Source organism: Copidosoma floridanum, unplaced genomic scaffold, assembly GCF_036245765.1.
Source record: "Copidosoma floridanum isolate Cflo_tuat_1 unplaced genomic scaffold, Cflo_Japanese_pri ptg000030l, whole genome shotgun sequence".
NCBI classification, from domain to species: domain Eukaryota; kingdom Metazoa; phylum Arthropoda; class Insecta; order Hymenoptera; family Encyrtidae; genus Copidosoma; species Copidosoma floridanum.
Genome location: NW_028321907.1, coordinates 9,338,649 through 9,352,754, shown reverse-complemented (window position 1 = coordinate 9,352,754; position 14,106 = coordinate 9,338,649). Strand labels below are relative to the sequence as shown.

Below are 14,106 nucleotides of genomic sequence, written 5' to 3'. Positions count from 1 at the left end.
TATCCTGTAATCAATCAAAAAAGGCAAAAAATTATCTTTCGTCTCTTATTCCAAAAATGTTTTCCCGATTAATTTTTCTCACTCGGGACTCATTATAATTTCTAATCGGTAAATCTACAGTGAAAATTCAATTTCATTGTAAAATATTTCCAGCTGCAACTATCATTACACTTGAAAAATCATCGAGTTGAAACAGCGTAAGGCAGAAAAAGGCCGCTCCAAGGATCCTGATAACGAGATTTTGGTCTGCATCAAAAACAAGTGATTTAAACAATCATAAATGTTTAAAAATCCATAAATAATTGTACCCAAGTCTGCACAGAATGATGATGATATATTTTTTGTTATTTGCACGCCGGATAAGCCAAATGGAAAAGCAAACGATGCAAAATACGTTGTATCGATGTTTACACAAAAAAGTTGTGGCAATGGAGGCTCACATCCAGAGGTACCAAACGGTGAGAGTTTGATATTGGTATGTACTCGAAACGCGTACCGAAGTGACACACGGCATGTATATATTTATTGTACCGTAATGGGAGTGTGCGTAATATTAATAAACAGTGACCACAAGTGCACAGCACCCTCGGGAGCTTATAATGTTTCGCTTCGCTCGTTACCATGGAACGATCGATCGCGGGTGTACAGCCGAGCAAAGTATACCCTGCACCGCGGTAGTCCTAAAAAAAAAAAGAACCGTACGACAGTTCAATAGGTTGCCACCAGCCGGGCATCCGTTACAAATGAAAATAAAAAAAGGAAACTAGGAACAATCAAGAAGAAAACATGTCGCGCGAGAGATCGGCAAGAAGATACTGATGTAATATACTTAGATACGGTGTGTAAAACAAGACAAGGAGTATACTTATCATCGAAGGAAAATGACGTTTGTTCTGACTCGGGTGGATTACGCGAGTGTGGGAGTGACGGCCCGGGGCACCACGCGCATATTTCCCGCGACCGAGCCAAAGGTGCCCCAGAGATTCGCCGTTGCCGATCAGGACGGAGTACTTTACATTTTCGGTAACCGATTTCTTTCTCATTCGTTTTGTTCCCTTTTATTTCTTTTCCCTCCCCTCCTCGTCGGTTAATGTTCTCAACGCCGACACACGACAGGGCTGAAGAGAGGGGAGTTCCAGGTGTTGTTCAAGTCACTGCCAGGAGCACCGGTGAACCGACTAGTCCTCGGAGGCACGGTCTCGGCACCCAAGGACAAGATATTCCTCGCCCAAGGCAACACAGTCACGGGGTACACGAAAAAGGGCAAGCTCTTCCTCGAATTCGACACAAGTCTCCTCGACACTATAACTGCGATGTAAGCACTTTCTTTTTTTTTTTTTTTTTTTTTCTTTTATATCCGACAAGGGGAAAACCAAAAAGTGGATTATATTTCTGTACACATGTAGGTACGTTTTGGGCTCGGATCTGGCGGCTTGCGCGCGAGACGTCTACCACCGGTACCGGGACTGCAAGGACGCCGATTCCTACCTGGCCGGGGAAAAGCTGTACGACGTCGTCCTCCTGCCGGTGGGCTCGGTCGTAGCTGTCCTCGCCTGTGGTGACTGTGCGGTAAGATTACAAGCTTCGCTATCCTCGGAAACTACCGCGAAAACAAAAATGAAATATGAAAAAAAAAAAAAAAAAAAATTAAAAGAAACAAACCAGGGACGGGGTAAGGGGGGAAACTTGAGAGGAAGCGACTTTGGGTAGGCCACTTCCGTTTCATAAAATCTGTCGGTTTTAAAATTCCAGCCCCCCCGAGTACGCGACATAAAGAACTTCGTTCTAAAAAGAAAAACAATCCTTTTTCAGATCAGGGTACTGTACGGGACGAGGAGTCCAGCGGTCCTGAGGCTACCCAGCGTGCCGACTACGCTGACACCCTACAGGTGAATATAATCGTCGAAAATTACACTGACAATAAAAAAAAAAAAAAAAAAAAAAAAAAAAAAATGTATGCACAAAGGGAAGCGGAGCTGGACTCGACGGACCGCGTCCTCGTGGGCACGATGGACGGGAAAGTCGGCTTGCTGATGCTGGACAGCGACAAGAGTCTGCGAGTCAGCTGGATACTGAACCGAGCGAGCTCGGAGGTCACGTCTATGGACACGTTTGAGCTGCAGGACGGTGTGGATTTGATCGTCGGCAGACAGGACGGCACCGTCGACGTTTACACCCTGCCCGAAGACGAGGACGTCGAACCCATGCTGAGATTTCATTACGTAGATAATAATTGTCCCTTTTTTTTTTTTTATTTATTCAACATATACATATATGATGTACATGTGTCTTTTGGACACGTGCTTCGTTGCAGAACGCGGGCGAGAGCATAAGCACAGTCGTGGGTGGTTTCGTGGGCTCGGGCGAGTACTCGGAGCTGCTGGTGACCACGTACTCGGGTAAGGTGTTTGGCCTGACGACGAAGCCGGCCGGTCTGATCGAAGCGGCCGGTGGCGAGGGAAACGTTGCCCGGCTGAGGGAAGAGATCCAGCAGCTCGAGGCGGAACTCAAGAAGGAGTTTCCCAGCTCGATGGGGCTCGGGAACCAGGACAGCCTCGCGCCCGTCGTCATGTCCGTGAATCATCGGTTGGTGCGATTCGTATCGGTTTTCTTTTCCTTCGTGGGGTTCGTATGGTGGATGATTGACGCGAGTTTTCAGATTGACCCTGAACAAGGAGGACGCGTCGTATCTCTTCACCGTTGAGTTGGACAGATCGATCGACAACGTCCTGATTCAATCTGACACTCCGATCGAGCTGTTGGACGTCGAGGGCAACAACGCCGTGATGAGCCTCTCGACTTGCGATCCCAACGAGGGGAACTTTGTCCTCGCGACTTACCGCTGCCAAGTGAGTTTGTTCATGGATTTTTTCAACGCGTGAGTTTATTCATTTATTTTTTCTTTCTTTCCTCTTTAAGGACAATACCAACAGGTTGGAGATAAAACTGCGGAGTATCGAGGGCCAACCGGGCACGCTTCAGGTGTACATTACCTCGCAGGTAAATTGTTGCAACGTTCTCGTTTTTTCACTTCAAGAGATGCAAGCAAAAGCAGTGGCGATTCTTGTAGATCCAACCAAAATGCTGCCGTAGGATTCTGGTGCCGATCTGTGCGCTGTCGCTCCACGCGAGATTACACGTCGACGACAAAGAATCGATCGTAGGTGGACCGTTTAACGAACTGCGATTGACCGGTAGTTTTTCGATGGCCGAGGTACGCTGCTCTGTTTTTTTTTTTTTTTTTTTCAATCTCTCATAGTTATTATATTTTCGTTTCTTTTTCGTCAAAGATGCACGCGTGGCTTGCCCTCGCGTTGCCCGACGTGCCTGAAAGACCAAGCGTGCGGGAAGAGGAAACCGAGGCGTCGATGATCTACACGTCGACCTTCATCGGTACCGTCTTGAAGTGCAGATACAAGTGAGTCCCGAGCGTCGCTCAGCTCAATTGGTCAATGTTAATTTTGAAACGGTTTTCAGAAAGAGCAGCGCGACTTTTCTCAGCGAAAACATATCGACCATCATCATCCTGAGGGACCTACTCACGAAAGAGGCGACCAAGCGAAAGATCAAGCTCGACGTGTTTTGCGGTAAGCGCTATTTTTGTCTTAAAATATTGAGTACAAAACTTTTTTTTTTTTTCCTTCAACCCGTAGACGTAGCCGAAGCGAGCGTGTCCAGAGTTTTGGAGCTGGTGATGCCTCGTTTGAAAGAGGTCAGCGAGCTCACCGAGAAGATAAAGATCTTGGACGCCCTGGAGACGTGGGAGATGAAGAGCAATCCGTCAGAATTGTGCTCAGAGTACCAGGAGTTGGTGAGATGCGAGTCCGAGTTGCGGGAGAAAATGTTAATGAACTCGAACGCCCTGCAAAGACTGCACGCTGCTGTTACGGATTTGTACGTTGACTGGGAACGGGCCAAAAATTCTCGAAGGTGAGTTCGATCGAGTGACGATTATCGTTCGATGACCTATATAGCTGAAGATGTAATTTCGTTGTTTTCGCAGAATTTCCAGCAAACAGGCGGCACTGAAATTACAGGGTGCGCTCGATTTGATGGACGCGACGATGCTACTCGGGGCTTTTACCATCACGGATTCTTCCATGGCTCCTACCGTTTCAGTACCGGCGTTGTTGCAATAGGAATATATGAGGACCAAAGGAACAATGATTTTTCCGCAGATGTTACCATGTAATAAAAAATATATTTTTCAACGTTACGTGTATAAATCACTAAATTGTTTCAAGACTTTAAACGTATATAAATTATGTGTATACATATGGCTGCTATTGTGTATATATTACATCGTAAAATGTTTACTATTGATGGTGAGTTATTTTTTATTTTTTCTTATGCTATGCCGAGGATGTTTGTATGTACATAGGTATTGGTCGCGCGAAAATAAATGGAAGATTAACTTGTGTACTCAAGGCGACAAAAAAGTAAAATAACAATTTAAATTTTCATCATAAATATGACCGTGGCAGACTTATATTGTATGGATTTATACAGTATATTTTCGATTTTTCGAAAATACATTCATACAAAAGAGAAAAAATATATAAAACCACTGCTTTCTATCCATGAACATGGATTATTTATCGACAATTTGTCCTGGTCTATTTTTGTCCTATGACCGATTTATGTACGTATTTATCTTACATATTTCAGTTATATAGTCTATTGTTTAAGATAACCTTATTTTCGAAATGAAATCAAAATTAATTTCGTCCATCATAAAACAGACAAGGATTACAATCTCTAGAAAAGAAAAAACTTTTTCAACCAGTTGAATTGCACTCAAGTTCGTTTCGACGATTCATCATCAGTCAATTTTACAAGTTAATGGTGTAGAGTTGCATATCAAAGTTTCTGTAAACAGAGATCCAATAAAATTAAGTTCCACTCAAGGAATCGGATCACCGGCATGACAATTATAAAACGACAAATCATCTACATGCATCTTTTTTTTTCCAAGCAAGTAAATTTTTGTCAAAAAGTAAAACAAAACTTACAGTGTATCTGCGTTTCGAACGACTTCCGTACTAAGGGGATCCCTGTCGTTTGATTGAGCCTGCGCTGCATTGACAGTTGAGTAAGAAACGTGCGGCAAAATGCTTTCCGAACTATCTTGACCAGCGGCCACAAGCTCGATCGTTTTTCCATCATCCTCGCTGCTATTCTCGGTTTCTGTAACATATTGTTTTACACTTGATTTAGATCAGACACAACCCTTGGATAGAAGAAAAAAGATTTCGTCATCGGCTCTCACCAGTCGTCTGATTCTTGGTTGTGCCCTTGGCTTTTGGACGCTTGGTGTGATTTTTAGTGCGCGAGTGCGTGAGCATGTGTCGCTTCATATCACTTCGTACGCGGAAGGGCTTTGCACACACGTCACAGGGATGAGGCTTTTCACCCGTGTGTATCCTACGATGATTTTGTAGGTAGCTACTGGCCCTGAAAGTTTTGTTACAGTACTCGCAACGATAGTTCTTTTCACCGGTGTGAATGCGCCTGTGCACTATGAGCGAGTACTTGCGCGCAAAGTCCTTGCCGCAATACTCGCACTGAAATTGACGTTGTTCCGAGTGCAAGCTCGTCGAGTGGTACTTTAAATCGCCCCACTGTCGGAAGTGACGGCCACAATCTTCGCACTTGTACGGCTTGTCTCCGCTGTGCAGTCGCTTGTGAACCTGGAATTACACAGTCAAGGGTTGAGTATTTGAGGCTCGTTATAAATACTATTGCAGCTCTGCAGAAAAGAGATGGTCTGACTTACTTTTAACGCACTTGCTGCGTAAAACCGTTTTCCGCAAATTTCACACTGGTGTGGTCTTTCTCCGCTATGCGAGCGCATATGATACACTAAACTATTTTTATGTTGAAAAGTTCGATCACAGTTTGGACAAGTTAATTCACTAACTGCAAAAATCATCAATCATTGGAAAGTGATTAAAACTACTCATACTTTAGACGTTTATGATCGGTAACATACCTGGTTTTTTAGGCTTGGCCTTCTTTTTCTTGACGGGATCTGGAGGGTTTGGCTTTTCATTCTCAACTAAATCTTCTTTGTTAATAGTAGAAATTTCTGAGTCCCCTTGTTCAACCTGCTGAAATACATCTGATGACATAGTCCAAATTGAAGGACCATTGCTTGAATCTTGCAGCGAATTTTCATTTATATCATCGTCTTCATCATCATCAATTTGGGCTCCAGTTTCTTCCACTGTGAAACATCGAAAATTATTATTGCTTGAAAAAAAGAAAAAAAGTAAAACTAGGAATTGAAATTAACATCACAATACATGTAAAACATACCAACATCCCTTATTCCTTCCATTATATCTTCAGGTTCACTAAATTCTTCAATTGTATTTTCTACCGTTGGAACTCTTGACTCGGGTATTTTAGGCATTGTTATGGTTAAATTATTATTTACAGGATTGTTAAAAAATTTCTTCTCTTCTTTAACAGGTTCGTAGTGCGACTATAAAAAAATATACTTAATTAAATAAATCTCTTGAAGTAAAACAATAAGTAATAATTGATAATTGTAGGATTTTGTTACAAGTGAAATTCAAACTATTTTCCACTACACCACACCGTTCAAAGTCATTGGATATTCGAATTCTGCTTTTAAATACAGTGTAAAGTTAATTTTTTTAATTACCTTCAGATGTTCAAAAAATTTCAGTTGTCCGTTGAACTTATTTCCACAAAGTTCGCACTTAAATCCACTTCCTTGAGTTTTAGAATCTGCAGATACATCTGAATTGGCCTTAGCACTATCCTTTTTCACAGCATTTTTTTTACTTTGTCGCTTCAATTTTCTCGGAATTCTTTTCTTATGAGGTAATGATTTTTTAGGACCAGAAGCAGGTACTGCATCCTCGCTGCTTTCGGCAGAAATATCAACATCATCTTCGCACTTAACATTAATGAACTCTTGTTTAACCGATTGCATTTCCCTTTTGAAAGTTTGCATAACAGGATAAACCGGAGGAGGAGGTGGAGGAGGATTCGGTTCTTGTAATGTTTCAATTGTATAGGAATTGACGGTAGGTAAACTTTCTAATTGCGCAACACTTTCCAACGTAGTGTCATCCGGGGCTGGATGACTGTGTAACTGTTGTTGCTTTTGTTGCTGCTGCAATTGAACAGCTACAAGTGCTGCTGCCAGTCTTCTGTCCTCCTACACGTAAAAAAATATGTTTGCAGTGAAAGAAAACTAACAAGATATCAATCAATGAAACTCGGAAATAAATAATGCTCACCTCTGTGAGTTCGTGGGGCAGTAAATCATCAGTCTCATAGTATTGAGTGCCTGCGTTGTAGTCTTGGTTGACACCATTGATCATGTCAACAACCATCCCTTCCGAAAGGAGTTCCCCACTCAAGGTAAAAAGTGGAACACCTTTACCAAGACTTTCCCCATCAGCTCTCTGTATTGTTATGTACTGAGTTCCTTCCATGCTTTCCAGCAGAACAGCTTGGGCCTCCTCTTCCGTAGTCACCTCCATTGTTGCTCGATGAGAGAAAAATCCTCAATACCCAAGCTCTACCCACTTCAAAACCATCTCTGCAATAACAAGGCAAAAAGAATGCTTAACAATTGTACTTCTGACTGTTCTTATCGTCGCTTATCGAAATGATCGATACGTTAAAGAAACAACAGCTCATGGCCAAATATCTCAATAAATACAATAATAAGTAAACAAACTCACATCAATTTGTTTTTTCCTTCCCTTACGCAAGCACAACAGCAGGTGGAAGCATGACATCTGCCAGTAGGACGAATCCTTGGTCTCGGGAAAACCCGCTGGATATCATGTTTTTTCTGTAGCTCCTTTTTGACGAAGCTACACCAACGACACCAACTCCTCGGAGGTGACTGTTGGTCAAATCACCGGCAAACGATGACGAGGAGTGACAGCAAAAGAGAACCCCAAGGTCACGGGTACGGAATTAGGCTAGGGAGCTAGCATGATGTTCACGGAGGGGTGCGTGCTCGGTGTGTGGTCACCACTGGTCCATCACTAGCCGACTGGGCACTCTGGCGCTATCCCTCCATCCAGAACGTGGTCCAGCCACTTCAGCCTCTCAAATGCGACACGCCAACCGATGTATTACTCGAGTTAGTATAAACAAAGCCAAATGAAGACTGTTAAAAGAGAAGAACTTGAAGAGAGTGTGTGTGGGTGTAGGTGTTTTGTTCTTTCTTTATTCTTTGGTTGGATACTTGGGTAGGATGGCGAATTACACACACTTTTTGGAGTTTTTTGGGGTGACTCCGTCTTTCTTCCTTTAGAGAGCTGTTGTCTTCTCTGTCTTGCTTTCAAAAAATGTGGTGACGTCCCTTTCTTATGCTGGGCTGCCAACAACACTTGTTTGCGACGCCATTGATCGATCGGAAGACCGGATCGGATTCGGATAATACACCAATTACACCTGTTCTCCTCTTGTCTCGTCCGCAGAAGAAGAAGCACAAAAAATATTACGCGGGGGCGGGGGTTCGCGTGAGAGCTCTCTCGTGTACATACCTACACTTGGATAGTTAGAATTTATGCGGAAAAAAGTGAATAATATATACTTAATGCGATAGTGTAATGATTTGTGTTGTAGGTGGTATTCATGTTTTTTATTTCACAGGTTTGCCAACAGTGTAAAAAAATACGTAGCGCCAAATTTGATCGTCATTTCGGAGACTTGGGTGATATGTTATGGAAAAATCTCTATTTTTACTAAATATTTTGTAATCGCAAACAATCAAAAATTACCACTAAAGTTTATTTCATATACCATTGAAGAAAATTTCAACCGTCTATTACTTTGCTATTGTTAATTGAAAATAACAAAAGTAATGGAGTTATTGATCTATAGATTAAACTTTTTTCAGTTTAATCAGTTACGTATAGGTCTTTTTTAATAATTATCACATCCGTCGATTTTAGAACGAGACGAGATAATGAGCAGACGACTTCTAAATTATTGTAAAAATATTTCATGGATATTTATCAACAAAGAGTGCTAGCAGAGAGCTAAAAACATTTATAAAAAAAAAAAAGAAATCGGAAAATAAGAGTACCTATTTTACAAGTTATATGATTTTTACGCTACTTGCAAAGGCATTTATTGAATTGTAAAATGAAGGTACATTTCAAAATTGAAGAAGCAACAAGAAAATTACATTCTTTTAGTACAATTATTCGTATGTTTAATACACGCGTGTGTATTCAACCCCGCGTGTAACATACGTAACTTTCGCGTGACATTTCATTTTGGAGCAACGAAGGATGAACGAAGGTGCTGCAGATCAGTCGTCAAACGAGCACTGTGCTGGTCGCAGTGTGTAAAAAAAAAGTCCTTTCACACGCACATTCGCGTACGTAAAATTGTACACAGATGATATACAATAAATATATACTTACATCCCTAATACTACGTACGTATATTTCGTTGTTCGGATTACCGTGTAATTGAATAATATGCATGAGAACCGTAGGTATTACAAGTGTACATACGCCAGTGAAAAAAAAAGCGACGAGCGTGTCTTTCACCTCAACCGGATAAGATAAAAGTCATTCGATTCAACGTCCACGCATCAGAGTGACAGACTCCTGTGTCCTTATTGCAGTATTATACGGATGGAGTTTTACCTCGTCTCTATCATATCCCTATAATATATACCAACAAAGGCTGAGTCAGCTGAGTGCTTCATTGTGCTATCTCCTGATGCCCCTGATGGTGTCCTGGTGTCATCATCATCGGTACAGCTCATGACTGTACCTACTATACCCTATACAGTATTAAAAAAAAGGAGAGGAGAAAAAGAAGTTTTGTCGAGTACATCGAACTTTCCCCCATCAGCTGATGTGTTAAAACAATATATACTTAAGTACTTACACGTACAACCTAGCTTTTATTCGATCATCGTGAAGATCAATTTATTGGAGCTACATTGGAAGAGCCAATTAATAGTAGATAGTGTCAGTGTGTGTGTAATTCATTTTATTTTCCAAGTGAAGTGCGTGTGTAAATGAAATTCGGTTGCGCATACATAAATATATATGCTGCAGTGCTGCATAGGAGAGAATTTGCTATCTATTTTTGTATATATTAATTATAAAGTTTACTTATTTGCGCCTATGACCTTCAATCTTGACGGCTGCTGGAAAAACTCAAAGATATAGACTCTCGCATTCATGCGCGGAGCAACGGCTAATAAATGTGTAAGTTTATAATATATACTTACGTTGGTGTGTGATTTGAAGCGCAATTTTTTTTTATTTTTAACTTCATTATTTACACATACACTTAACACATTATCAACTTTGAAATTCGAGAACTTACGGTCGTTGGAGCGACCTTAATATATCATTTAATTAAAAACCACGTACAGTAATCATAAGAGTATAGACGTCATTATTATTATTTTCCTACTTACGCCAACTCTTTTCTAGTACTTGCAAGTATATACTTAATGTAATGTCATTATCTCTTTAATTAATTGTCGCGCCGGCGATAATAAATAAGGCCGTCGATTTGGTATTTTGCACGATAAGCTCACACGTTTTGTTATCGCTTTAGCTGATGATGATAGGTATATATTATATCAGCTATATTATTTACCGTTTGTGCTTCTGATTTGTAGATTTTGCTTTCAAAGTGTCTGCAGTCAATATCAAGAAACATGTGGATATATTGTTCAGGTATTGTTGTGTTGACCTCCTGCGCTGATTTATACATTGGTTTTTTTCTGTCCTCAAATAAATATATATATTTTTTTAAACGTAGTTGGTTTTTTCAGAAACAAGATGTATGTATGAATATACATATAATTCACGATTTAACAATAACAACGGATACGGTTGGAATAACTTTTTTTTATTGGTATTTCCGATTTCAACCACGTAAAATATTACTGAAAAATAGCGCTATTTATATTTTAACATAAAATGTTTTAATTAATATTATTATACTATTTTATGTTTCCACTTGTACATTTTAAATTGTTATATTTACGATTATAATCATTGTAACACGATAATGCCATATTTTCGCTATATCTTAACTGATATTTTATCTTTTATGTATTTTAATTTATGTATATTTATTATCAATTATTACGCACGCCTTTTCTGCTCAATTTATTTGATAAACTGTGTATTTAATTATTTTATTAAGTGCATAGTCTGTATGTAACAATCTATAGTATATTATCTGTTAGGGAGAAAGAGAATCGCTCCAACTTGTTCTGTATGCACCGTATTTTATATTAAGCAAATAAATAGCGGAAATACTAAAAATAGTAAAAAGTGGTAGTAACTAGTTGACACGGTTGTAAAGGCACAGGATAGAAGTAGACCTCGAAAAAATACAGAGACAAAAATTTGTTTTCCCGGTAATATTATTTGATGGTATAATAAGGCTCACGTACAGAGGAGAATAATATTTTTCCATACCTTTTCTTTTAAATAATAATTGTTTTTTTATTTATTTTAGTCCCTTATTTTGTATTAAAAATTTGTTATGCTTTTGCACACGATTATTTATGTTATTATCGTTTTGCACTTCACAAAAATCGTATAATTTTTTAACATTACAGGATGCAAAAGTTCTGATGAGAAGCATGCAGGTATGACAGTAACCTTGATTTGAATAGAAAAAGAAAAAATGGGTAATTTTTGTCAACACTGGCGTCTCTGGATCTTGCCAGTGCTGAGTTGCTTGTACGCCATACTAATTGTTACTATTGTGCCGGTGTTGGTTGCCAACGTTATTAAAGATGGACTCAAAAAACACGATCAAAGTGCTCTTGTCGGAGGGGCATTTGTTCTTCTTGCTCTTCCAGTTGCTTTTTACGAAATTATCCAACACATGATCTATTTCACGCAACCAAGTCTTCAAAAATACATTATAAGGTACATAATTTATTATTCACAAAACTTTTGCTAATATTTTATATATGTATAATCCATTGTACGTAATTATTTCAGAATTTTATGGATGGTGCCGATTTACGCGATGAATGCCGTACGTATTAATATTTTATGAATAAAGAAAACAAAGCAACAGAAATTCTTTTTTTTTTTTTTCTTTTTCAACAGTAAAAGGTTTACTTTTTACACTTGTACAATGCTATCGATTTTTTTTTTCAGTGGCTTGGCTTAGTTTATCCAGAAAGCAGTATATACGTGGATTGCATAAGAGAATGTTACGAGGCCTATGTCATATACAATTTCATGAACTATCTGTTTGCTTACCTAAACTCGGACAGTCAATTGACTCACAGATTAGAAATGGCACCCCAAGTTCACCACATGTTTCCCCTGTGTTGTCTCCCGGACTGGGAAATGGGGGGTGAATTCGTTCATATGTGCAAACACGGTATTTTGCAATACACCGCTGTACGGCCTATAACTACTCTAATCTCGTTGTAACTATTACATTTTTACTACATCACTTTTTCCGCTTTTACATGTATAACTACAAAAATACGTCTTGAAATAATTTTATTTTTTCTTACAGCATTTGCGAGCTAAATAATGTTTACGGGGGAGGAGAATTCAGATGGGACGTTGCCTTTCCCTACATGATCGCCATTAACAATTTATCTCAATTTATTGCTATGTATTGCTTGGTTCTGTTTTACCGTGCCAACGTCGATGCCCTCAAACCCATGAAGCCATTGGGCAAATTTTTGTGCATCAAAGCTGTTGTTTTCTTTTCGTTTTTGTAAGCGTGAAAATTTGCATTATTTTACACCTTTTATTCAATTATACGAAACAAAAAGTATAAACCATTAAAAAAATATACATACATTGTATCCCTCTTCAGTCAAGGAGTGCTGATTACAATGCTTGTGAATTTTGGAATTTTGTCGAGTATTTTCGATACTGACGATACAGCAGACATCAAAGACATATCCGGCAAATTGCAAAACTTTTTAATTTGCATAGAAATGTTTCTAGCCGCGGTGGCACATCACTACAGCTTTAGTTACAAGCCTTTCGTTAACTTGGCCCAAACTCAATACTGGTGGGATGCTTTCAGGTAATTATGTTTTTTCCATTGGTAAAATTCACATTTTTTTTCTTTCTTTTTTTCACACGAACGAGTATCTGTTTTTTAGACAAATGTGCGATGTGTCCGATGTGCATAACGATATAAAAGAGCATCTCGGGGTCGTCGGGTCTTCGTTGAGTCGAAGAATACGAGGTCGTGGTACGTACAATCAAACTTGGAGTAGCGTTAACGAGAGGACGTCTCTTTTACCCGATGGTGTAAAATCTGCCGAAATAGCTGGTCAAACTCTCGGTTCAAATGAGTCTATTGATGTGACGATCGAAACTCCGTCGAGCAGCGGACGCAACACAGTAAACACGTAGTAGTTGTCCTTTTTACGTCTCGGGCAATGAAGTGATTTTCATAGACAATGCGATGAAATAACGCCAAGGCCTTTATTACTATTCGATTGATTTTTCACAACTGTTTTTAGTTGAATTATTCGTTTTTATCGTTACTGTTGTTCTTAGACATCCCGTAGCCCTGAAATATCTAGCTAAATTTATTCTACGTACTATATGATATTGATCTGCGGGTCGGTCTTCTTGATAACACACATACATATCTGTACAGTCAATAATTAAAATGATTCGAATAGCTAGAACTAGGTATTGGAAAAAATTATTTCGAATATTTTCGTAACATGACTCTACTTACATAATAAAAAAAAATCTAACGTGATGATTAGGTAAAATTTGAAATCTCCAAGGCATTTTATGTTGCGTTAATTTTCTGTGATAAATTTTCTTAACTGTTTGAAAATTATTATTGAAAGAAACTAATAGGCTTGTTTTTGCATTTATAACGAGCGAATGCGTAATAAAATATTTCAAAAATACAAAAATTAAATTTTTATTGCATATTTCTTATTGTGTTCTATACTTTACATGCGTTTTCGTTGTTTTCTTAAACATTTTTACGCCAAAAACAAATAAATAAATAAAGTACAAGAATAAAATTAATTTGGCTACAGAATGACGTGATACATTACAAATAAATATAATGATTACACTTTGGTAACTTGAGCTTGCCACTCGGCCT

General features: G+C 39.1%; 3 protein-coding genes across 4 annotated transcripts; 2 read left to right on the top strand and 1 right to left on the bottom strand.

The window, feature by feature from the left end:
- Window positions 1-881: 881 nt before the first annotated feature.
- LOC106639859 (BBSome complex member BBS7) lies at window positions 882-4,139 on the top strand. Its single transcript, XM_014353657.2, has 13 exons — window positions 882-1,023; window positions 1,117-1,315; window positions 1,407-1,569; window positions 1,813-1,889; window positions 1,967-2,222; window positions 2,315-2,586; window positions 2,660-2,849; window positions 2,920-3,000; window positions 3,071-3,214; window positions 3,291-3,418; window positions 3,478-3,587; window positions 3,654-3,930; window positions 4,004-4,139. The coding sequence occupies exons 1-13, from the start codon at window positions 882-884 to the stop codon at window positions 4,137-4,139; spliced, it is 2,175 nt and encodes a 724-aa protein (XP_014209143.2).
- A 48-nt stretch (window positions 4,140-4,187) lies between these two features.
- On the bottom strand, window positions 4,188-8,527 carry LOC106639888 (uncharacterized). Its single transcript, XM_089596792.1, has 9 exons — window positions 7,725-8,527; window positions 7,275-7,579; window positions 6,671-7,192; window positions 6,319-6,487; window positions 5,993-6,226; window positions 5,777-5,919; window positions 5,270-5,690; window positions 5,013-5,187; window positions 4,188-4,869 (listed from the first exon to the last, which is right to left on the bottom strand). Exons 2-9 carry the CDS (start codon window positions 7,518-7,520, stop codon window positions 4,833-4,835), a joined length of 1,947 nt encoding a protein of 648 aa, XP_089452918.1. The 5' UTR covers window positions 7,521-7,579; window positions 7,725-8,527; the 3' UTR covers window positions 4,188-4,832.
- An 804-nt stretch (window positions 8,528-9,331) lies between these two features.
- On the top strand, window positions 9,332-13,914 carry LOC106639871 (transmembrane protein 184C). Of its 2 annotated transcripts, XM_089596737.1 has the most exons (8): window positions 9,332-10,229; window positions 10,652-10,709; window positions 11,606-11,921; window positions 11,997-12,033; window positions 12,159-12,436; window positions 12,529-12,735; window positions 12,838-13,053; window positions 13,133-13,914. In XM_089596737.1, exons 3-8 carry the CDS (start codon window positions 11,674-11,676, stop codon window positions 13,386-13,388), a joined length of 1,242 nt encoding a protein of 413 aa, XP_089452863.1. In that variant the 5' UTR covers window positions 9,332-10,229; window positions 10,652-10,709; window positions 11,606-11,673; the 3' UTR covers window positions 13,389-13,914. The 2 variants fall into 2 exon arrangements, with proteins under 2 accessions (XP_089452863.1, XP_014209157.2); XM_014353671.2 differs by lacking the exon at window positions 10,652-10,709.
- Window positions 13,915-14,106: the final 192 nt, after the last annotated feature.

Excerpts from the sequence above, each read along its gene's own strand:
- LOC106639859 (XM_014353657.2), top strand. The coding sequence starts at position 882 with ATGACGTTTGTTCTGACTCGGGTGGATTACGCGAGTGTGGGAGTGACG. Across the intron at positions 1,570-1,812 it reads TCGCCTGTGGTGACTGTGCG|ATCAGGGTACTGTACGGGAC; the intron begins GTAAGATTACAA and ends ATCCTTTTTCAG. Across the intron at positions 3,001-3,070 it reads AGGTGTACATTACCTCGCAG|ATCCAACCAAAATGCTGCCG; the intron begins GTAAATTGTTGC and ends CGATTCTTGTAG.
- LOC106639888 (XM_089596792.1), bottom strand. The coding sequence starts at position 7,520 with ATGGAGGTGACTACGGAAGAGGAGGCCCAAGCTGTTCTGCTGGAAAGC. Across the intron at positions 7,193-7,274 it reads TGCCCCACGAACTCACAGAG|GAGGACAGAAGACTGGCAGC; the intron begins GTGAGCATTATT and ends TTTTACGTGTAG. Across the intron at positions 4,870-5,012 it reads GTTCGAAACGCAGATACACT|AAACTTTGATATGCAACTCT; the intron begins GTAAGTTTTGTT and ends CTCTGTTTACAG.
- LOC106639871 (XM_014353671.2), top strand. The coding sequence starts at position 11,674 with ATGGGTAATTTTTGTCAACACTGGCGTCTCTGGATCTTGCCAGTGCTG. Across the intron at positions 11,922-11,996 it reads CTTCAAAAATACATTATAAG|AATTTTATGGATGGTGCCGA; the intron begins GTACATAATTTA and ends TAATTATTTCAG. Across the intron at positions 12,736-12,837 it reads GTTGTTTTCTTTTCGTTTTT|TCAAGGAGTGCTGATTACAA; the intron begins GTAAGCGTGAAA and ends ATCCCTCTTCAG.